Source organism: Pogoniulus pusillus, chromosome W, assembly GCF_015220805.1.
Source record: "Pogoniulus pusillus isolate bPogPus1 chromosome W, bPogPus1.pri, whole genome shotgun sequence".
NCBI lineage: Eukaryota > Metazoa > Chordata > Aves > Piciformes > Lybiidae > Pogoniulus > Pogoniulus pusillus.
In genome coordinates, this window is record NC_087308.1 from 5,299,420 (window position 1) to 5,317,589 (window position 18,170).

Sequence of the window (18,170 nt, forward strand, 5' to 3'; positions counted from 1 at the left end):
CACAGTGCTGTGGTTTACTGCAGTTCCAATACACTCAGACCTCACATCCAAGGCTTAATTGTACATGCTTCTAGGGGCTTGTGCCCCCCATTTTCCAGCCAGTTCCAAACAATTATACAGTTGGCCTTGGCCCATAGATCCAGCCTGTCCAGATCCCTTTGCAGAGCCTTCCTCACCTCCAGCAGATCAACATTCCCACCCAGCTTGACACCATCTGCAAACTTACTGAGGGTGCACTCAATCCCCTCATTGAGGTCATTGATGTAGATGTTAAATAGAACTGCCCCTAGTACTGAGCCCTGGGGAATACCACCAACTGGATTTAACTCCATTTACTCATTGGGTCCAGCCATCCAGTTTTTGACTCAGCAAAGAGTGTGCCCATGCAGACCATGGGCAGCAAATTTGTCCAAGATGATGCTGTGGGGAACTGTGTCAAACGCTTTACTAAATTCCATGTAAACAACATCCACAGCCTTTCCCTCATGCATCATGCAGGTCGCCTTGTCATAGGTGACCCGGTTTGTCAAGGAGGACCTGCCCTTCATGAACCCATGCTGACTGGGCCTGATCCCCTTACTCTCCTGTATGTGATGCATGATGGTCTTCAAGATGATCTACTCTATGACCTTCCCTAGCACTAAAGTCAGACTGACAGGTCTGCAGTTTCCCAGATCCTCACTACAGCCTTTCTTATAAATTGGTGTCACCTCTAGTCAAGTGGAACTTCCCCAGTCAGCCAGAACTGCTGATAGATGACAGAAAGGGGCTTGGAGATCACCCCTGCCAGATCCTTCAGAACCCTTGGGTGTATTCCATCTGGCTCCGTAGGCTTGTGTGTATCTAAGTGGCAGAGTAGTTCCTTCACCATTTCCTCTTAAATCATGGGTGCTCCATTCTGCTCCCCAAATCCATAAACAGACAACTGTAGAGACCTTATTCTATGATAAAACTTCCACAGCGGAAAAGTATCTACTCAAAGTAGCTCCATAGCATCTTTCCAAAGACTCCAATAGACCTATAAAACTTTACATAGACTGAGCTTACCTACCTTTTTATTTTGTTCCAATATTGATTCTCTTGTGGTCAAAAGTAGTGATATAACTGAAATTCTTTTGATATCCAAGATATTGCTCTGGCAAGACACTCCTAAAGACTTCAGATTTGTTCCTTCCTCTAATACAGGAAGTATGTAATACTTCAAGAGCCACTTAGAAACTTAATTCCTCTTGTTAGCTTGCAAAGAACATAGGAGTATTTGCTAAGGCCAAGCGAGAGACTACAGCAGCTGCATTAAAGTACATTTGTTTCTGTCTTTTAAGAAGTAGTATTCATGAATTCTTCTTGAGGACGGATCTTCACAGACTGTATTTTAAAACTATTCAGCACATATAAATCTAGACAAATACCCTTCATTATACTGCATAAATAAAATAAAAAACCCTGCTGGCCTGAAAACAAACCTGACTTTAGTATAGTGTCGATAACCCTTCACTGATCTAAGATTTTACTGGCAATATATAATGACTAACAGCAGAATCAAGAATATCAGAAATCATGTTCATTTAGAATATCAAATGTAAACACTAAGTAATCAACAAGGGACTTACCACACCAAATGTTTTCTGATCCAGTTCTTCAGATATAAGAACTGGTTCACTAGTTGCAGTAATATGAACTGGAATATTCAACAATGAAGCTTTTTGAATTTTTTCTTTATTTTCAGATTTTATTTCATTTACCTAAGAACAAAATATGAAAATGTATCTGATAATAAAATCTTCATTTTGTTCTGGAATGATACTGTAATTAGGAAATCACTGTAATTACTGTAGTGTCTTCAATAATAATAATTTAAAAATACTGACATTCAACGACAGTATCTTTTATTTTCTCTCTCCAAGGGATGGAGAAGTAAAATAGACAAGTTCCTTGCATCACTCAGTCCCACTAAGCTATGCATCCTTAAAAAGGTAATTTCCCATTTCATTTGCCTATTCACAATTATGGTTACAAGTGGTAAAACTAAACATCAAATGATGGAAAAGATTTCAAATAAATGACAACTGTAAATGATACAAAATATCTTTTAAATTCAAAATTGTTCACATGGCTTTTTCTAGTTCTATATAAGAAAAATAAACCTACTTACCTTTTCTTCCTTTGCTTCTTTTTCTTTCTGTGTGGATTCTTTTAATTTGTCTCTGTTTTCTTTGATTTTTTTAAATTCTTTCTTATCCTCTTTTTCTTTTTTCTCCCTTTTCAGATCCCTCTTATTTTCTTTTTCTTTCGTCTCTCTTTTTTCTTCAGTTTGTTTCTTTATACCAAAATCTGACTCAGGATTTTTTTCATTTTCTTCTGCTTTTATTTTTTTATGTGGCTGTTTCACTGAAACAATCTCATCCTGCAATACACAAGTATATCTGTCACATAAAATTGAGTTCCTAACTATACAAGTTTTGTAACCATCAGATTAAAATGTACTTTTTATCTATGTGTGATATCTTTAGACTTAGGTTTAACACCTATCAAATGGAGCTGCATGCAGCTGTGAAACAAAATGAGGAGTAATCACACATTTACTTGATGTGACACAAAAGAAGTACTGATTGGGCAGGGATAGTGTGAGAGCGAAGGATTAAGTCCATTTAACTTTCATATCTCTAAAGAAATCTGCCCCTGTAAAAAGCAGTTAAGTGGAAAAGAGCTAAAAACAATAAGGAAGTAGGTATCACAAGGCTGAGCTGATTTTTCAGGGTATGGAAATGATAAAAGACCTCTGTTCTGGTTAAGTTTTGCTCCAATCACTTTTTACTGACTACAAATTAAACATTCACTGTCACAGGAGAAGGGATCAGAATTCCGACTTTCTTTTTTCTAGTGGTGTTTTGTGGCCGTTTGAGCTGATCCTCTAGCTCAGACATAGGGGAGAGATGAACATTCCAGGGATAGGCCACATAAATGGCAACAATAGATAAATAAATATAATTTCATTGGAGCATCAAGAACTTAATGTCTAGAAGCACAGTTTGTTCTCCCCTTTCTCCCGCTGGCTTCGGCTGCTTCAGCTTCGCCTATCTTCCCTGGCTGCTGTTTTGGCTACTGCTGCTTCTGCTGCTTCGCCGCTGCTTGACACCTCCCCCATCTCCCTTAAGGTTATTGTATTGTTTTTTTCCCTTTCTTCCTTCTCTAGTTATTATCTCTCTTTACATTGTTATACTTATACTATAAGAAAATACAATTTCATCTTTCCCTGACTTTCAAAAAAGAAGGATTTTGTGTTGTGCTGAGTCCATTTCTCCCCGGGAGGAACCTCCCCCAACCCGGGACATCAATTTTTGGTGCTTTTCCAAACAGAGACTTCTCTCCTTCTTAGGTGCATTGGCCAGGACTCGAACCTGAGCCTCCCGCACGGCAAGCAAGAATTCCACCACCACTGAGCCAGTTCCCTCTGGGGAACTGAACCTGGGTTTCCCACATGGCAGGCGAGAATTCTACCACTGCACCACAACACAGAACCCTAAAACGTCCCTAACAACATCTCCAACCTTCCTTAGCACAGCTTTTACCAAGTCCCAGACCATCTTAGCGAAGAATGAACACACCTGGTAGTGCACCATAGCTGTAAAACACTGCTGAACCGATAGAGTCAGAATTGAGGCAATAATAGGCCAGAATATATCAAACAACTTCATTTTTCCCTGATGTTCTTATTCTGATTATCAATCAACAGGGGGAAAGAAAAAAAAACAACAAGCCAAGATCGTGCCCCACGTTAAGGTGCGCCAAGAAATCCTGTCCCAGGTTTGGGCTAATCCCTCCCCCGGGAAGAAAATTCACAGCACAAACCCCCCTTCTTTTTTTCTTTTTTGAAAGTCAGGGAAAGATGAAATTGTATTTTCTTATAGTATAAGTATAACAATGTAAAGAGAGATAATAACTAGAGAAGGAAGGAAGGAAGGAAGGAAGGAAGGGAAAAAAAAACAATACAATAACCTTAAGGGAGATGGGGGAGGGGTCAAGCGGCGGTGAAACAGCAGAAGCAGCAGTAGCCAAAACAGCAGCCGGGGAAGATAGGCAAAGCTGAAGCAGCCGAAGCCAGCGGGAGAAAGGGGAGAACAAACTGTGCTTCTAGACATTAAGTTCTTGATGCTCCAATGAAATTATATTTATTTATCTATTGTTGCCATTTATGTGGCCTATCCCTGGAATGTTCATCTCTCCCCTATGTCTGAGCTAGAGGATCAGCTCAAACGGCCACATGTTTCAAGGAATCTTTCAGCTATGTGCTAGTTTGAAGCTAGCTAGAATGTTTTGGTGAGAAGAATTAGATCACAGGCTGTGAAAGAGAAACAATGGTGATGTCTACTTCACTCATAGGCTTGCTGAGATGTGTAAGAACAAGAGTATAAACATAAGGCAGTTCGGGCACAGCCTGGGCTTTGAGCGGCATTTCTCTCTAACCTGACCCTCCATCTCTCTGATTAATCCACTTGCTTCCTAACCCCCCTGGCCGACTCTCCATTCTTCCTTGGGGCACAAGGCAACATCTTGGGTAATATAGAGGGGTGGGAGAAAGTGGAAGGGCAGTTGGGAACCCCTCCTGGAGACTCAGGTTTCTGGGAGAGGTGTGTTTCTGTATTACCTTTTACCTTGTATATTTCTGTATATAACTGTATATACTGTAAATATCTGCTTGTATATTGTGCTAAACTGTAAATATAAAGCTTCATTCAATCTCCAGAGCCAGCTGAGTCTAGTCTGGGTGGTTTCCAAAGTGTGTGTGTGTGGGGGGGGGGCAGGTAACATCCAAACCATCACAAGCTCCCTTAAAAGTCACAATGTGACCCCATAAAACTTCATCTGTTGTTTCTTTGTTGGATGTTTTGTGGGTTTTTTTCTCTCTAGTAGTTTCTGGTGTGTGATAAATTTAAATAAACAACCCAACAAAAACAAAGGCATAAAAGAATACATCAGAAGTAATAAAAACATAATAAAGTTAAGTAGTCTATTAGAATAATGAAAAACCTGACATATACAGAAGCATTCACTTGCACGTCTCAAAACATCATTTATTCATACTGTTCTTTCTAATCAAGATTGATCTTTTTTTCTGACCCTGAACAAAAGTTGCTACCTGAAGAATCATTATCAGCAGCAAGAATGGATTAGTCACAAACATGAGTTTTATATTCAGGTGTTCTACTAAAACTGCTTTTCTAGCAGATAAAATGATAAGTTGTTAAAGAACACTTGCTTGTAACTGGGTGACATTACTTTATGATATTAGAATTTGGAAAATTAATCAGAATGTCTGAGCTACAGGCTTATCATTAAAGTAAAATAGATATAATCTTCTATGTGATTATATTGATGCAATATTAACTGCCACAGAAGGAGGATGCCATCCAAGTGCTTCAATTTTATTAAGTCAAAAGGAAGATCAAATAGAAAGCATTGCTAACAGAAACAACTGAACAGACATCTTTACCATATGAATGCTGTTTACCTCATTATCCTCATCATCTTCATCAGATTTTTCTGAAGGGGGTGATGAGGAGTTACTTTTTATTTCTTCGTTTTTTGCAGCCTTTGTTGCTTTGTTCTTCTTAGTTCTTGTTTTCCTCCTTTTTGAATTGCCCTGAATGCAAATTAGTACCTATATTATGTCAACTGAAAAGTGTCTTTGTACCACAATTGCAGAAAATTTCTGCTTTTTATGTTAAAGTAAGTATTCATTTTAATTATTGCAAATAATGGCCACCACTTTTCTCAGGATTGGAGACTGAGCCTAATGCAACAGTAGAGAATATATAAAAATAAGAGAGAATAAAACAATATTAAACATGCAATTAATTCTTTGAATAATCTCATATAATATGATTAGCAATACAGAGAAAAATTACAAAAGCAAAGTGGAAATAAGAATAAAATAATGTATAGGGTTAACACTCCAGGGGGAGTAACCCTGAACATGACCCTAGGTGGCCTTGACCCCTCCCCAGGGGTGGGTCTGAACACCACCAGGTGATGGTTAGCCCACTCCCCCTTCCTGTCCCATAAAAGCAGGGGGACTTCCTGTTTCATGCTCTCTCTGCATCGCTCTGCATCCCTCTCTGCATCTCGCCATTACCACCTGTTCCTATGCTCTCTTTGTTCTACCACGTGGCCATCACCCACGAGGGGGACAAAGCCATCACAATCAGGTTGTATTTATACATTTTGTATTTTCTATTTTCCCTAACCTTTTGTAACTTCCCTACCTCAGATACCTCTTCTAAGTTATTGTTAAACTTTTCTTTTTAACTTCCAAATCGAGTGAGCTTGATTTATTTAGGTGTGGTTACTTCTCTCTCTCCATCTAATCCCTGTCTTTTGGGAAAGAAGGGGAAGAGGGAAGGGCACTTTATAAAATTGTTATTGGTTCTATCAAATTTATCTGAGTCTCTGGAAATTTAAATTAAAACCGAGACAAATAAGAATCTCCTAACATGCCTTTAAGCATATTATGTTGTCTCGCTACTGAATATCAAGCTTTACTTACTGCACCAGTAAATCTTTGTGCTTCTTTTCTTGCAAGGTCTTTATTCAGTAATTTAATGAGGTAATCTGCACGGGTCTGTAACTGTTTGGCCTGGGGTTTCTTATCTGGATCATCAGGTAAAATCTGAGAAGAGCAATGGTAGCATCAAATATAAGTATAAATTATCTAATGAAGAAGCTGATAGTCTAGAGCACTGGGAACAAAAAAAGTTGGATTAAAAAAAAAAAGATAAACCTGCTATACTACAACTATACCTGACCAATATACCAGCATGCATCAAAGAATGGAGAATTTCTTGAAAGTTTTATTTTTCCCCAAATGCACAACTAATGTAATCTTGGAAATGCTCTCGCAAAATTTATAGTAAACTCAAGAAACTAGTATCAGATTTCTGTTTGCACTCTCAGTTTATCTGAAAAATCAGAGCTCCTGTACCACTGTCACCATACATCTTCTAGTTCTGCCTTGTGCTTCTGTAGCAGTTTAGAGCTAATGCTCTAGTCATTCTAAATTTATAAACATCAAAGAAATGTTCTGGACACTTTTAAATAGAGAGTAATTAAGCAGGGCATTGGTTGTAAAAAAATAATAATGGTAAAGTCTATGTCATTCATTGGTTTGCTAACCAGGATAAAAAGGCAATGTATAAACAATTCTTTCCCTTTTTTCCTCTTTGCCACTAACTGCCTGCCTCCTCCTCTCCTCCATGCTGGCTGATGATCTTACATGTACTAATCTTGGCTGAGTAGTTAACAGTCCTTTCTGCTTCTCTCTGGGGAAGGGGAGGAAAAGGTACTGGAATGGACTGCCCAGGTTGGTGGTGAAGTCACCATCCCTGGAGGGCTTTAAGAAAAGATCAAATGTGGCACTTGGTGACATGGCACTAGGTCATAGACTGGACTTGATGATCTCAGAGGTCTTTTCCAGCCTCAGTCATTCTGTGATTCTGTGAAGGTGGCTGCTGGCCCATTCTGGGCTTTTTCCAGAGGGATTTTTTTGTGTTATGTCTAAATTGTAAATATTTTTGTACATGTGCATTATCTTATATGCCTTTAGATTTTAGTTTTGCTGTAAATATAGCTTTACCTCACTTCCAAACCTTCTGAGCTAGTCTGGTGACTTTAATTTTATTTGAGGGTATTTTTCAACCCACCACAGCTTATAAATGCATTATCTCAGATATCAAAGTGATTAATGAGTGGTTTCATAAAGCAATCAAATTGATGAAAGGCCAGGACAAGCTATCATTAAACAGATTTGCATACAACCCTGTCTCTTCAGATCCCAAAGCTACAGGTTATTGGCAATATCATAGAGTTTTCCTCATTCAAATCTTTCCCTAAATGTTTCTCACTACTTCTAAGCAGCTATTGCACTACTTCTAATTTGATGAGCATAGATATTTTCACAGTGCAAATGAAAGTTTCAAGCAAAGAAACCACGGATAGGAAAATGATACCAAAACCCTAAAACAGCCTTCCCTCCAAAAGATCAAGAGTGAAATTAACACAACTAGAATATTGAAGCAAAAGAGAGAAGAGAGATAATTCCAGTAACAGAGATCCAAATACATAGAAATACAGGAATATAACAGACTCTAAGAATGCATACTTCAACTGAATACATAAAATCTTGAAATCTAATAATTTACCAGAAGGATATGAAGGAGTACAACTGACCTAACTTCTGTGCAATTTCAATTATCATAAAACAAGCTCTATTGGTAACTGTTCTTATTAGTATTTTTACCTAAACAAAGAAGTCCTTGATGAAACAGTGTAGATAACATACCTTCTGTGTCAAACTGAGATCAGGATCCATTTTTATCATTTCCCAGCTGCCGTAGCCATATTCATAGATCCCTATTAACAGATTGGAATCATCTTCCTTACCCCAATCTATATCAAAATGAGCTGCCTTGGTGTGGCATGGGATGACATATCTAGTAGAAATAAATTAGAAACATAAATAAGTGATCTTCTCAAACTTAATAAGGGAAAAGGGATTATGGCACACATCACTAAGATCCTGGTATATTTAGGTAAGTAATCTAGATATCTATCAAGTTTTTATTACAATATCTATAAAATATTTATTGAAAGCAGTATTGAAGTGTGTTTTAAAGCAAATAAGGTTGAAGATATAAAGAGCAACAGACATCTGACATCTATATGTGGCCATGGTTTGAAACAGAACTGGCTAGCCATGAGGATAGGCTTAAAATATTACTCAAGTGTAACTGCTAACTGAATAAGCAGATAGTCTAGGGACTGTGATACACAATATAGCAAGCTAAAAATTACCACCTTGACAAATATTGCTTTCTCTGAAACAAAGATAACACAAAGGATATGGAGTAGATTACTGCTGCCAGTTCTTAAAGGGAATGAAGTGGCAATATTGTCCCATTGTGGTTAGAGTCTGAATTGCTTAAATATATGCATAAAAGGCTTGAATAACTTTCTACATCATGGTTTCCTTTAGGAAAAGAAAAAAAATACCTTTTTCTTTCTTCTGGATCTGAAGGAATAGATTTGTGCAATGGTGCCAGCTCTTCTTCATGAGCGATGACTAGTTTTGCATTCACCTGAACTCCTGATATTCGGAATGTTGGGCCTTTAACTTTCCCAAGTCTGCCTCCTTACAATAAAAGACCAAATTATTAAAGTTATTTAGCCTTTATGTGTATCTTATAGACAAATATAAAGAAAAAAATGAAGTCTGATGCTAGGAACATACATTCAATTATAGTGAATGATTTTTTCTTAATCAAGCACTTTAAACTCCAGAACCTCAAAAATTTCCAGATAATAATAGGAGATTAATTTAAAATTTTATGGTAAAGCAAAAACATGCCACATTCTCCTGCGACTTAGGGAAAGGAGGAAAAAATCAAACCTCAAGTGTCTTCTTACTATAATCCTTTCTTCTAAATCAACTAGCATGCTAATATTTTGTCAATGATTTCCCCTAACACAATTGTTTTGTTATAGAGTGCAAGAAATATTCAGATCTCTTGAAACTTGTTATTCCTCTCGCTCACATCCAAGCATACTTTACCTGCTCTTTCTTGTCCAAAGGAATTGTCCTTTAAAGCCTTAATGCATCCATTATGTACAAGTTCTCCCAGACATCTAAGGTCCATCTCAGATTTATCAACTAGCTCAGCATCTCTAGCTATAGCATCCAACCTGTAAGAAAAAAGAATGTTTGTACAACTATAAAGCTTCAGTATTGTAAATGACTCCTTCAGATTTTGAAATTAGAGAAGTGTTCATGTCAGTTATCATTCACTCACACTTCTTGTGCTGTGTACAGTTTTGATCCATGCATTTAAAAGCAGATATAGAAAGATCACAGAAACCATTAAAAAGCGTGTTTCACAAAGAGGACAATACAACAGGAACTGTAAAGGACCATAACTATACACTTTTGAGTTACATTACTGCACATTCTTTTAAATAGAGAAGGAAACATTATAGGATCATAGAATCATTTCAGCTGGAGAAGACCTAAGAAAGAATTAAGAGATTAAAGAATTAAGGGGTGTGGGAAAGGAGATGAAATTGTTGTATGTGTCTACTATAGACCACCAAACCAAGAGGAAAATGTTGATGAGGCCTTCTACAGACAATTGGAGGTAGCCTCTAGAGCTAACTCTTTGGCACTCATGGTTGACTAAAATCACCCTGATATTTGCTGGGAAGCTCACACAGCCAGACACAGACAGTCCAAAAGGCTCTTGCAGTGTATCAGTAACTTCTGGATGCAGGTAGTGGTGGAACCAACAAGGAGAGGTGCACTGCTGGATCTTGTATTAATGAATAAAGAGGGACTGGTTAAGGACATTAAGGTTGAGGACATAAGCCTTGGGGACAGTGATCATGACATGGTGGAGTTTAGTATTGTACAGGGTAGAAGCAGACCAACAAGTAGAATTACAACCCTGGACTTCTGCAGAGCTAACTTTGTGCTCTTCAGAGACATACTTGCAGAAGTCCCATGGGCTAAGGTTCTAGAGAGAAAAGGAGCCCAAGAAAGTTGGTTAAATTTTAAAGACTACTTCCACCAAGGCCAAGCTAGGTGTGTTCCCCTGAATAAAAAATTGGGTAGACGTGCTAGGAGAGCAAGGAGCTCCTGAAGGAAATCTCGGGGAAGAAAGAAACTTGCAGTTCATGGAAGAAGGGATTTGTCACTTGGGAGAACCATAGAGAAGTAGTCAGGGGTTGTAGGAAGGCAACAAGGAAGGCCAAAGCCCTCTTGGAACTGAAACTGCCGAAGGAAGTAAAAGAGAACAAGAAAGGCTTCTTCAAATCTATCAGTAGGAAAAGGAAGAACAGGGAAGGTGTGGGGCCACTGCTGAACGAAGAGGCAGCCTTGATAACTGAAGATGCAGAGAAGGCGGAGTTGCCGAATGCGGCCTTTGCTTCAATCTCTACACCTAAGGCTGAACTTCCCTATATGTTCCAGACCCTGGATGAAGGAGAGGAAGCCTGGAGGAGGGAATGCTCCCCACTGGTCAGTGATGACTGGGTTAGGGATCAGTTACACAAATTAAACATTCACAAGTCCATGGGCCCTGATGAGATGCACCCAAGAGTGCTGAGAGAACTGGGTGATGTTATCGCTCTGCCACTTTTCATCATTTTTGTCAAATTGTGGCAGACAGGAGAGGTGTCTGAGGACTGGAGGAGAGCCAATGTCACTCCAGTCTTCAAAAAGGGCAAGAAAGAGGTTCCAGGAAATTACAGACCAGTCAGCCTCTGTCCCGGAGTCCTGTATACCCCTGAATTCCTCTCCCTCCGTGGTTTGAATGGGAGAGGAAAAAAGGCACGAAAAGACCTGTTTCCCCCCCTTGCCCTGCAGGCGTGAAGGGGGTGAGCAAGGGGCCCTTCCGGCACGAGGGGTGCCCCGTGCAGTGCCTGCGTTGGAATCGGGCTGTAATTGGCTGTGGTCTTCAGGCCTAGGAAGTGGTAACTCTGCTCTTTGTCTAGGAAGGGTATTAATATTGGGGGACTTCCCGCCTTTGGGGATCCTGCCTTAGAGATCGTGCCTGCCTGAAACTTGTGCCTGCCTGAAACTTCTCCCCCCCGAAACTTCTCCCCCCTGCTTCGCCTGGCCTGGATAGATTCTACTGAAAGAGCCCAGCGCTCAGGAGGACTGCTTCACCCATTAATGCCTATTAATGTCTTAACGACCCTCCTGCAGCTTCTGAAAGAGAACCCAAGAAGATGAACAGCAGTCCATCCTTTTCAGCCAGCCTGACCATGAGTTATTTTGGCTCAGCTTTATTATTAAGTGGGAAACGCTATTCATTTAATAGCTAAAGCCTTTTCCAACTTCTGACTTCCAAAATAGTCAGATTATCTATGGCATCATGTAGATCTTCTCAAATGAGCTGAATCTGATAATTAAAACTAAATTAATTTCTGTATATAGTTTTAGGGGTGGTTTTTTTTTGGAAAATAAAATAACTCTATTTTTCTGTAAAATTCCTGACTCAGCCACGTTAATTCCCTGCCTCCACAACAGCCTCACCTCCATCCCTGGAAAAATGATGGAGTGGCTCCTGCTGGAGGGCATCTCAAGGCACTTGGAAGAGAAGAAGGTTATCAGGAGTAGTCGGTATGGATTTACCAAGGGGAAATCATAATTGAGTAACCTGATAGCATTCTATGATTATGGGAGTTATGTATTTCAACTCAGTATTGATGAAACAAAGGTGTAGATGGTAGATAAGATAAATGGAAGTGTGAATGTAAGGAATGTGGGCATCGGTATGATTTAATTAACCAATGTAATTAGTATGCATGGGGAGTGAAGGGTGTGATCTGAAGACTATCTGTAGCCTGCCATATGAATAGAACTGAAAGTGTATACAAGTGTACAAGTTGTGCAAATAAACGTCTTCACTGGGGAAAAACCTTCCAAAGTCCATGCCTGCTGCTGCCCCACCAAACTGCTACAAATGGTGAACCCCAATGTGGTGGTCTTAATACTGTGGAGAAGAGAAGGGGCTGGTAGCAAGTCCAGCTGAACTAAGTAATACAGCAGTACAGAGAGTGTTTACTTGTGTGGCATTTTAAATGCCTCTACAGTTTTCAAAAAAGAGGTGAGCAGCTGGGAACTTCAGTAATCATGGGTCAGTATATGACCAAAGAACATAATTGTATCTTGAGTGGTTTTGCTCACAGCGTGGTGGTTGAAATCGTGGGAGTGCCATCACCACTGCCACAGAAGTGGAAGGAATGGTGCCATAGCCCTGGGCGTTCCCTATGAACTTCTTTTGAATGCCTTGGGACTGGTTCTCGGGAGTTGAAAGCATCTATGGATAGTCTGTCCTTGTTTGATATTCCTGATCTACCTCTCGGGAGTCCGACTCTTTTACCCCCCTGACCTTCTGTTTCGTTGTGGCTTGAGGACAGCGACTTAGCCATGCACGGAGCTGGCTCCCAGCCGGCTGCCACTGTCTGCGGGAGCTGCAATGCTGCAAACCCGCCTGTCCAAGGTCGGCTGCAGCAGCGTTTGCCGAAGAAGCCAAGCCAGGCGGGGAGAAGCGTCCGGCAGTGGCGGGAAGAGGAGCAGCGGGTAGTGTCATATCGGTTGCGTGTTACCATGGAGATGAAGAAGGTGGCACCCGTGGCTTCACTGCGGCTGCCGCTGTGATTGCTGTGCAATGGGATGGGACACCGAGACTCTGCACTCGGGATGAGGGAAAGGACCAGCATCGACCCCTTGTTCTGCCACCCGCCCAACCCCACACCCACTGTGGAGAATGAGAGGCAGCTGAAGAAGTGGGAGTCAGTGAAACCCAAACTCAGTTTAAAGCTAGTTTGAAGCTAGCTAGAATGTTTTCCTGAGAAGGACTAGATCATAGGCTGTGTAATCAAAACAATGGTGATGTCTACTTCCCTCACAGCCTTGCTGAGAAGTATGGGAACAAGAAACAAAAACATTTGATAACACGCTCGCCACTCACTCTCGCTGAGGCTGCTGGCTGAGCTACATTTTACTCTCTAACCTCACCCTCCATTTTGGGCTAACCCCCTTTGCTTCTCAAACCTCTGGCTGAACGTATATTCTTCCTTGGGACTGGGGTAAGGTTGAGAGAGGTAGGGGGAAGGTGTTGGGGTGGTTGAGAGCTCCTCCTGGGGACTCAGGTTTCTGGGAGGGGAGTTGTGTTTCTGTATTACCTTTTACATTTCTATATATAACTGTATATACTGTAAATATCTGCTTGTATATTGTGCCAGCTGTAAATATAAGCTCCTTTCATATTTCCAGAGCTGGCTGAGTCTAGTCTGGGTGATTTCTAAAGTGGGGGGGGAGGGGGAGAGGGGGGGTGGGGAACACCCAAACCATCACAAAGGCAGAGGCTGAAGAAGCCTAAGTGTTACTTGCCTTAACCAAATCACTGAGACTTTGAGATAAGTAGGAGAAATATGAAATACTGCGATAGTTAAACAGGGTGTAGAAGAAATAAGGAGTAGGAGAAATAGCTACTGAATATCTAAGTTTAAGGTTTTAAGTAGTTTACAATGTTTAAATTTTATGCAATTTAAAGTTTTAAGTGTTACATTTAAATTTTAAGAAATTTAAATATGTTAGGTTTAAGTTTAGGAATTTAAATATATTACAGTTTTAAGGAATTTAAAGATGTAAGTTTAGGAATTTAAGGATATTTAAATTTAAAGTTTTAGGAATTTCCAAGATGTTTAAGTTTTAAGGAATTTAAATATGTTAATATTAATATATTTAAGTAGGTTGTGTATGGTATGTTTTTTTGGTCTGTCTTGCCCCACGAGAATTTACATTTGAATGCAAAATCCTTCCAATGGACAAGAAGAATCAATGTACATGAAGCACAAGTGAACTTTCTGAAACTAACTCAATCTTCAATAGTGGGACAGATTGTCTCCACGATAACTGGACTCCTGCAGTGGCAGATGGAGTCAGGGACCAGTATAGTCTCCCTGTAATCCAGGAGGAAGCAGTAAGGGACCTGTTGAACCACTTGGATCCTCACAAGTCCATGGGACCAGATGGGATCCATCCTAGGGTGCTGAGAGAGCTGGAGATGAGCTGGCCAAGCCACTCTCCATCATTTATCAACAGTCCTGGCTCACTGGAGAGGGCCCCAAAGACTGGAAGCTGGCCAATGTGATGCCCATCCACAAAAAGGGCTGGAGGCAGGAACCAGGAAATTACAGACCTGTCAGCCTGACTTCCGTGCTAAGCGAGATCATGGAACAGGTCATCTTGAGTGCCATCACAAAGCACCTACAGCATGGCCAAGGGATCAGGCCCAGCCAGCATGGGTTTAGGAAGGGCAGGTCCTGCCTGACGAACCTGATCTCCTTTTATGATCAGGTTACCCGCCTGGTGAATGTGGGGAAGGCTGTGGATGTAGTCTACCTGGACTTCAGCAAAGCCTTTGACAGCATCTGCCACAACAAGCTCCTGGCAAAGCTGGCAGCTCGTGGCTTGGGCAAATTCACTCTGATATGGGTCAAGAACTGGCTGGAAGGCCAGGACCAGAGAGCGGTGGTGAATGGTTCCACATCCAGTTGGCAGCCAGTCACTAGTGGTGTCCCCCAGGGATCAGTGCTGGTCCTGGTCCTGTTCAATATCTTTACTGATGATATGGATGAATGGATTGAGTCCAGCATCAGTAAGTTTGCAGATGACACCAAGCTAGGAGCAGGTGTTGATCTGTTGGAAGGTAGGAGAGCCCTGCAGAGGGACCTTGACAGGCTGGATGGGTGGGCAGAGGCTAAAGGGATGAGATTTATCAAGGCCAAGTGCAGGATTCTACTCTTTGGCCACAACAACCGCAAGCAGCACTACAGGCTGGGGACAGAATGGCTGGAGAGCAACCAGGCAGAAAGGGACCTGGGGGTACTGGTAGATAGTAGGCTGAACATGAGCCAGCAGAGAGAATTCCAGAGTGATATTGAGGTACTGGAACTTGTGCAGAGAAAACCATCAAAGCTGGTGAGGGGCCTGGAACACAAAACCTATGAGGAGAGGCTGAGGGAGCTGGGGTTGTGCAGCCTGGAGAAGAGGAGGCTCAAGGGTGACCTCATTGCTGTCTGCAACTACCTGAAAGGAGGTTGTAGTCAGGTGGGGGTTTGTCTCTTCTCCCAGGCAACCAGCAAGGGGACACAGTCTCAAGTTGTGCCAGGGGAAGTATAGGCTGGATATTAGGAGGAAGTTCTTCACAGAGGGAGTGATTTGCCATTGGAATGGGCTGCCTGGGGAGGTGGTGGAGTCACCATCCCTGGAGGTATTCAAGCAAAGCCTGGATGAGGCACTTTGTGCCATGGTCTAGTTGACTGGAGAGGACTGGGTTATAGGTTGGACTGGATGATCTTGGAGGTCTCTTCCAACCTGGTTGATTCTATGATTCTAATAGTCTTTTGCAGCAGCAAGCAATTCACCTGGAATTGGAAATCAATTGCAGAACTCTTTCCCTGATGGTGATGGTAACAGAACCTAAGAGCTTTTCCAGAATTTCCTTGGCTGCTTTAACACACAAAGAATCAGCAGTTTGCTGATATTATCTGTTCTAGAAACTGGAGAACAGTCACTATCACCCCTGAGTGGTAAAAGCTTCAGATAAGGAAATGAGCAATATCTGACTTGTGTAAAATACCTGCAAACATCTGTACAATCCCACAAACAACAGGATGTTTAGCTTGAAGAATCTGAATTCCTGCAAAACAGTGCAAGAAGTCCAGAGGTTTTGAAAACTGTAAAAACTGCAAATACTGCATTATTTCTGTATGTAGTGAAGAAAGGAGCACTCTGTTTAATTATTGTTTGTTCCTAACATCTGCTCTGTGTACATGAAAAAGATTTTGTCTTTTGAAATGTAGTGATAGGTGTAATTGTACCATTTGCATGCTGAACTTTTTAAGGCAATCACCAGAACACACATGTCTATCTGTTCCTGATAAGCTTCTCCTGGAACAATTTACTGGATATTTTTATTTAAGTTCTGATTTTTATAGTAGTTTTTAAGCTCTTTCTAGGGAGACTGAATGGAAGATTTAGAATACATTTCAGTCAAATGTTATTATTCATTATAACTGAAAATGCTGTTTTACTTCATAAAAATATGTAGCATATCAAGTATTCATATAGCTATTGGATTATTTTACAAATGGGTAATTCTGTATAATCTTTATTGCATAATTGTTTTACTTTTTGTTATCAACATTGAAAAAGCCTGTGTCCTGGAGTCCTGTACCCCTAAATTCCTCTCCTGCCCGGACTTCGGGGGGAAAGGGGAAAAGCCGCCTGGTTTCCCCCCCCCTCGCCTGCCCTGCAGCCGAGAAGGGGGCGGCGACTGCCCCGTGAGTTCCCGCGCTGGAGCCAGGCTGGGATTGGCCGTGCGCTTTCGCGCCTAAAGTGTGGTAACTCTGCCCTTTGTCTAGCCAAGGTTATAAATATTGGGGGTCTTCCCGCCTTTGGGGTTCCCGCTTTGGATTTTGCCCGTGTTGGACGCATGTCTCTGCCTGAGCTGCTCACTCTCCTGTGCCTGGACTGCAGAGAGACCAAAGGATTCACCTTCCTGTTAGGCACACCTTTGTCTGCCTAACGACCCTTAACGACCCTTAACGACTCCGGCAGCCGCTGGAGGAGGAAGACAGACCGCATGAGCCAGCCTGAGTGAGTTATTTGGCTTAGCTTAATTTAGTAAGAAACCGCTATTAATTAATAGCTGAGGCCTTTTCCAAAAACTGACTTCCAAATATATATAGTCAGATTATTAATGGTATCCTTGTAGATTTCTCATGCAACTTAACCTGTTTATCAAACGAAATTAATCTTTGTATATATAGTTGTGGGGGCGGGTTTGTAAAAATAAAAAAAATATCTATTTTTGATAAATTTTCGACTCGGCCACGAATTATTTCTGCCCTCCGCAACAGCCTGATTAATGGCTAAGCAGATGAACTAATGAAAATGTTTTGTTTTATTATTAGAGAATCTATTACACATGTTATTTTATGTTGGATATGGTAGCAGAAATTGTTTGGGTTTGTTATTATTCTAATCCTTTTGTGTATCACTTATTGTGTACTATTGCTTGCTATACTTTTTGATGTATTCTATAGATGTAAGCATGGATTATGATCTGTAGTTGTAATTTATGGACAGAATCTTTATTGTATTGTAACCACTTTTTCTAAGTGATAAAGAAAAGGGGGGGATATAGTATGGGTGTCAAAGATTAAAGACAGATACTTTTCTGTTATATTTGAAAAAAGAAATAAAAAGAAACAAAAAAAAAAGGGCTGTTTTTTTAATATTATATCATTAAGGGCATGCTTTGCCCACCTGGAACATCTATAGGTCCTATGCAACAGGATGTATATAAATAACCATAGCTGCTGACACAACATGGTAATCAATCATAAGTGGACATGTCCACTAAAAAATTGATGCCTTGGTGTCTTAAAGTCTGGACTATTCTCCACCACTGTGTAAGTAGAAAATTAAACAAATTTCTTTAAGAAAAAAAAAAAGTGGGGGAATATGGGAGTGACATATTTCAGCTCAGTATTGATGAAACAATGGGTACCTTTAGGTGTAAATGGTAGATAAGATAAATGGAAGT

General features: G+C 40.7%; 1 protein-coding gene across 8 annotated transcripts in view; it reads right to left on the reverse strand.

The window, feature by feature from the left end:
• LOC135192841 (chromodomain-helicase-DNA-binding protein 1) overlaps window positions 1-18,170 on the reverse strand; it is a 272,474-nt gene that overhangs the window by 102,803 nt on the left and 151,501 nt on the right. For 7 of the 8 annotated variants that reach the window (XM_064176217.1, XM_064176220.1, XM_064176219.1 and 4 more), the window contains 7 exons: window positions 9,605-9,735; window positions 9,046-9,184; window positions 8,336-8,486; window positions 6,545-6,667; window positions 5,510-5,641; window positions 2,153-2,404; window positions 1,611-1,742 (listed from right to left, as the gene is read on the reverse strand). In XM_064176217.1, coding sequence (XP_064032287.1) covers window positions 1,611-1,742; window positions 2,153-2,404; window positions 5,510-5,641; window positions 6,545-6,667; window positions 8,336-8,486; window positions 9,046-9,184; window positions 9,605-9,735 — 1,060 coding nt within the window. The remainder of the gene's footprint in view (window positions 1-1,610; window positions 1,743-2,152; window positions 2,405-5,509; window positions 5,642-6,544; window positions 6,668-8,335; window positions 8,487-9,045; window positions 9,185-9,604; window positions 9,736-18,170) is intronic. The other variant, XM_064176221.1, reaches the window with a different exon arrangement.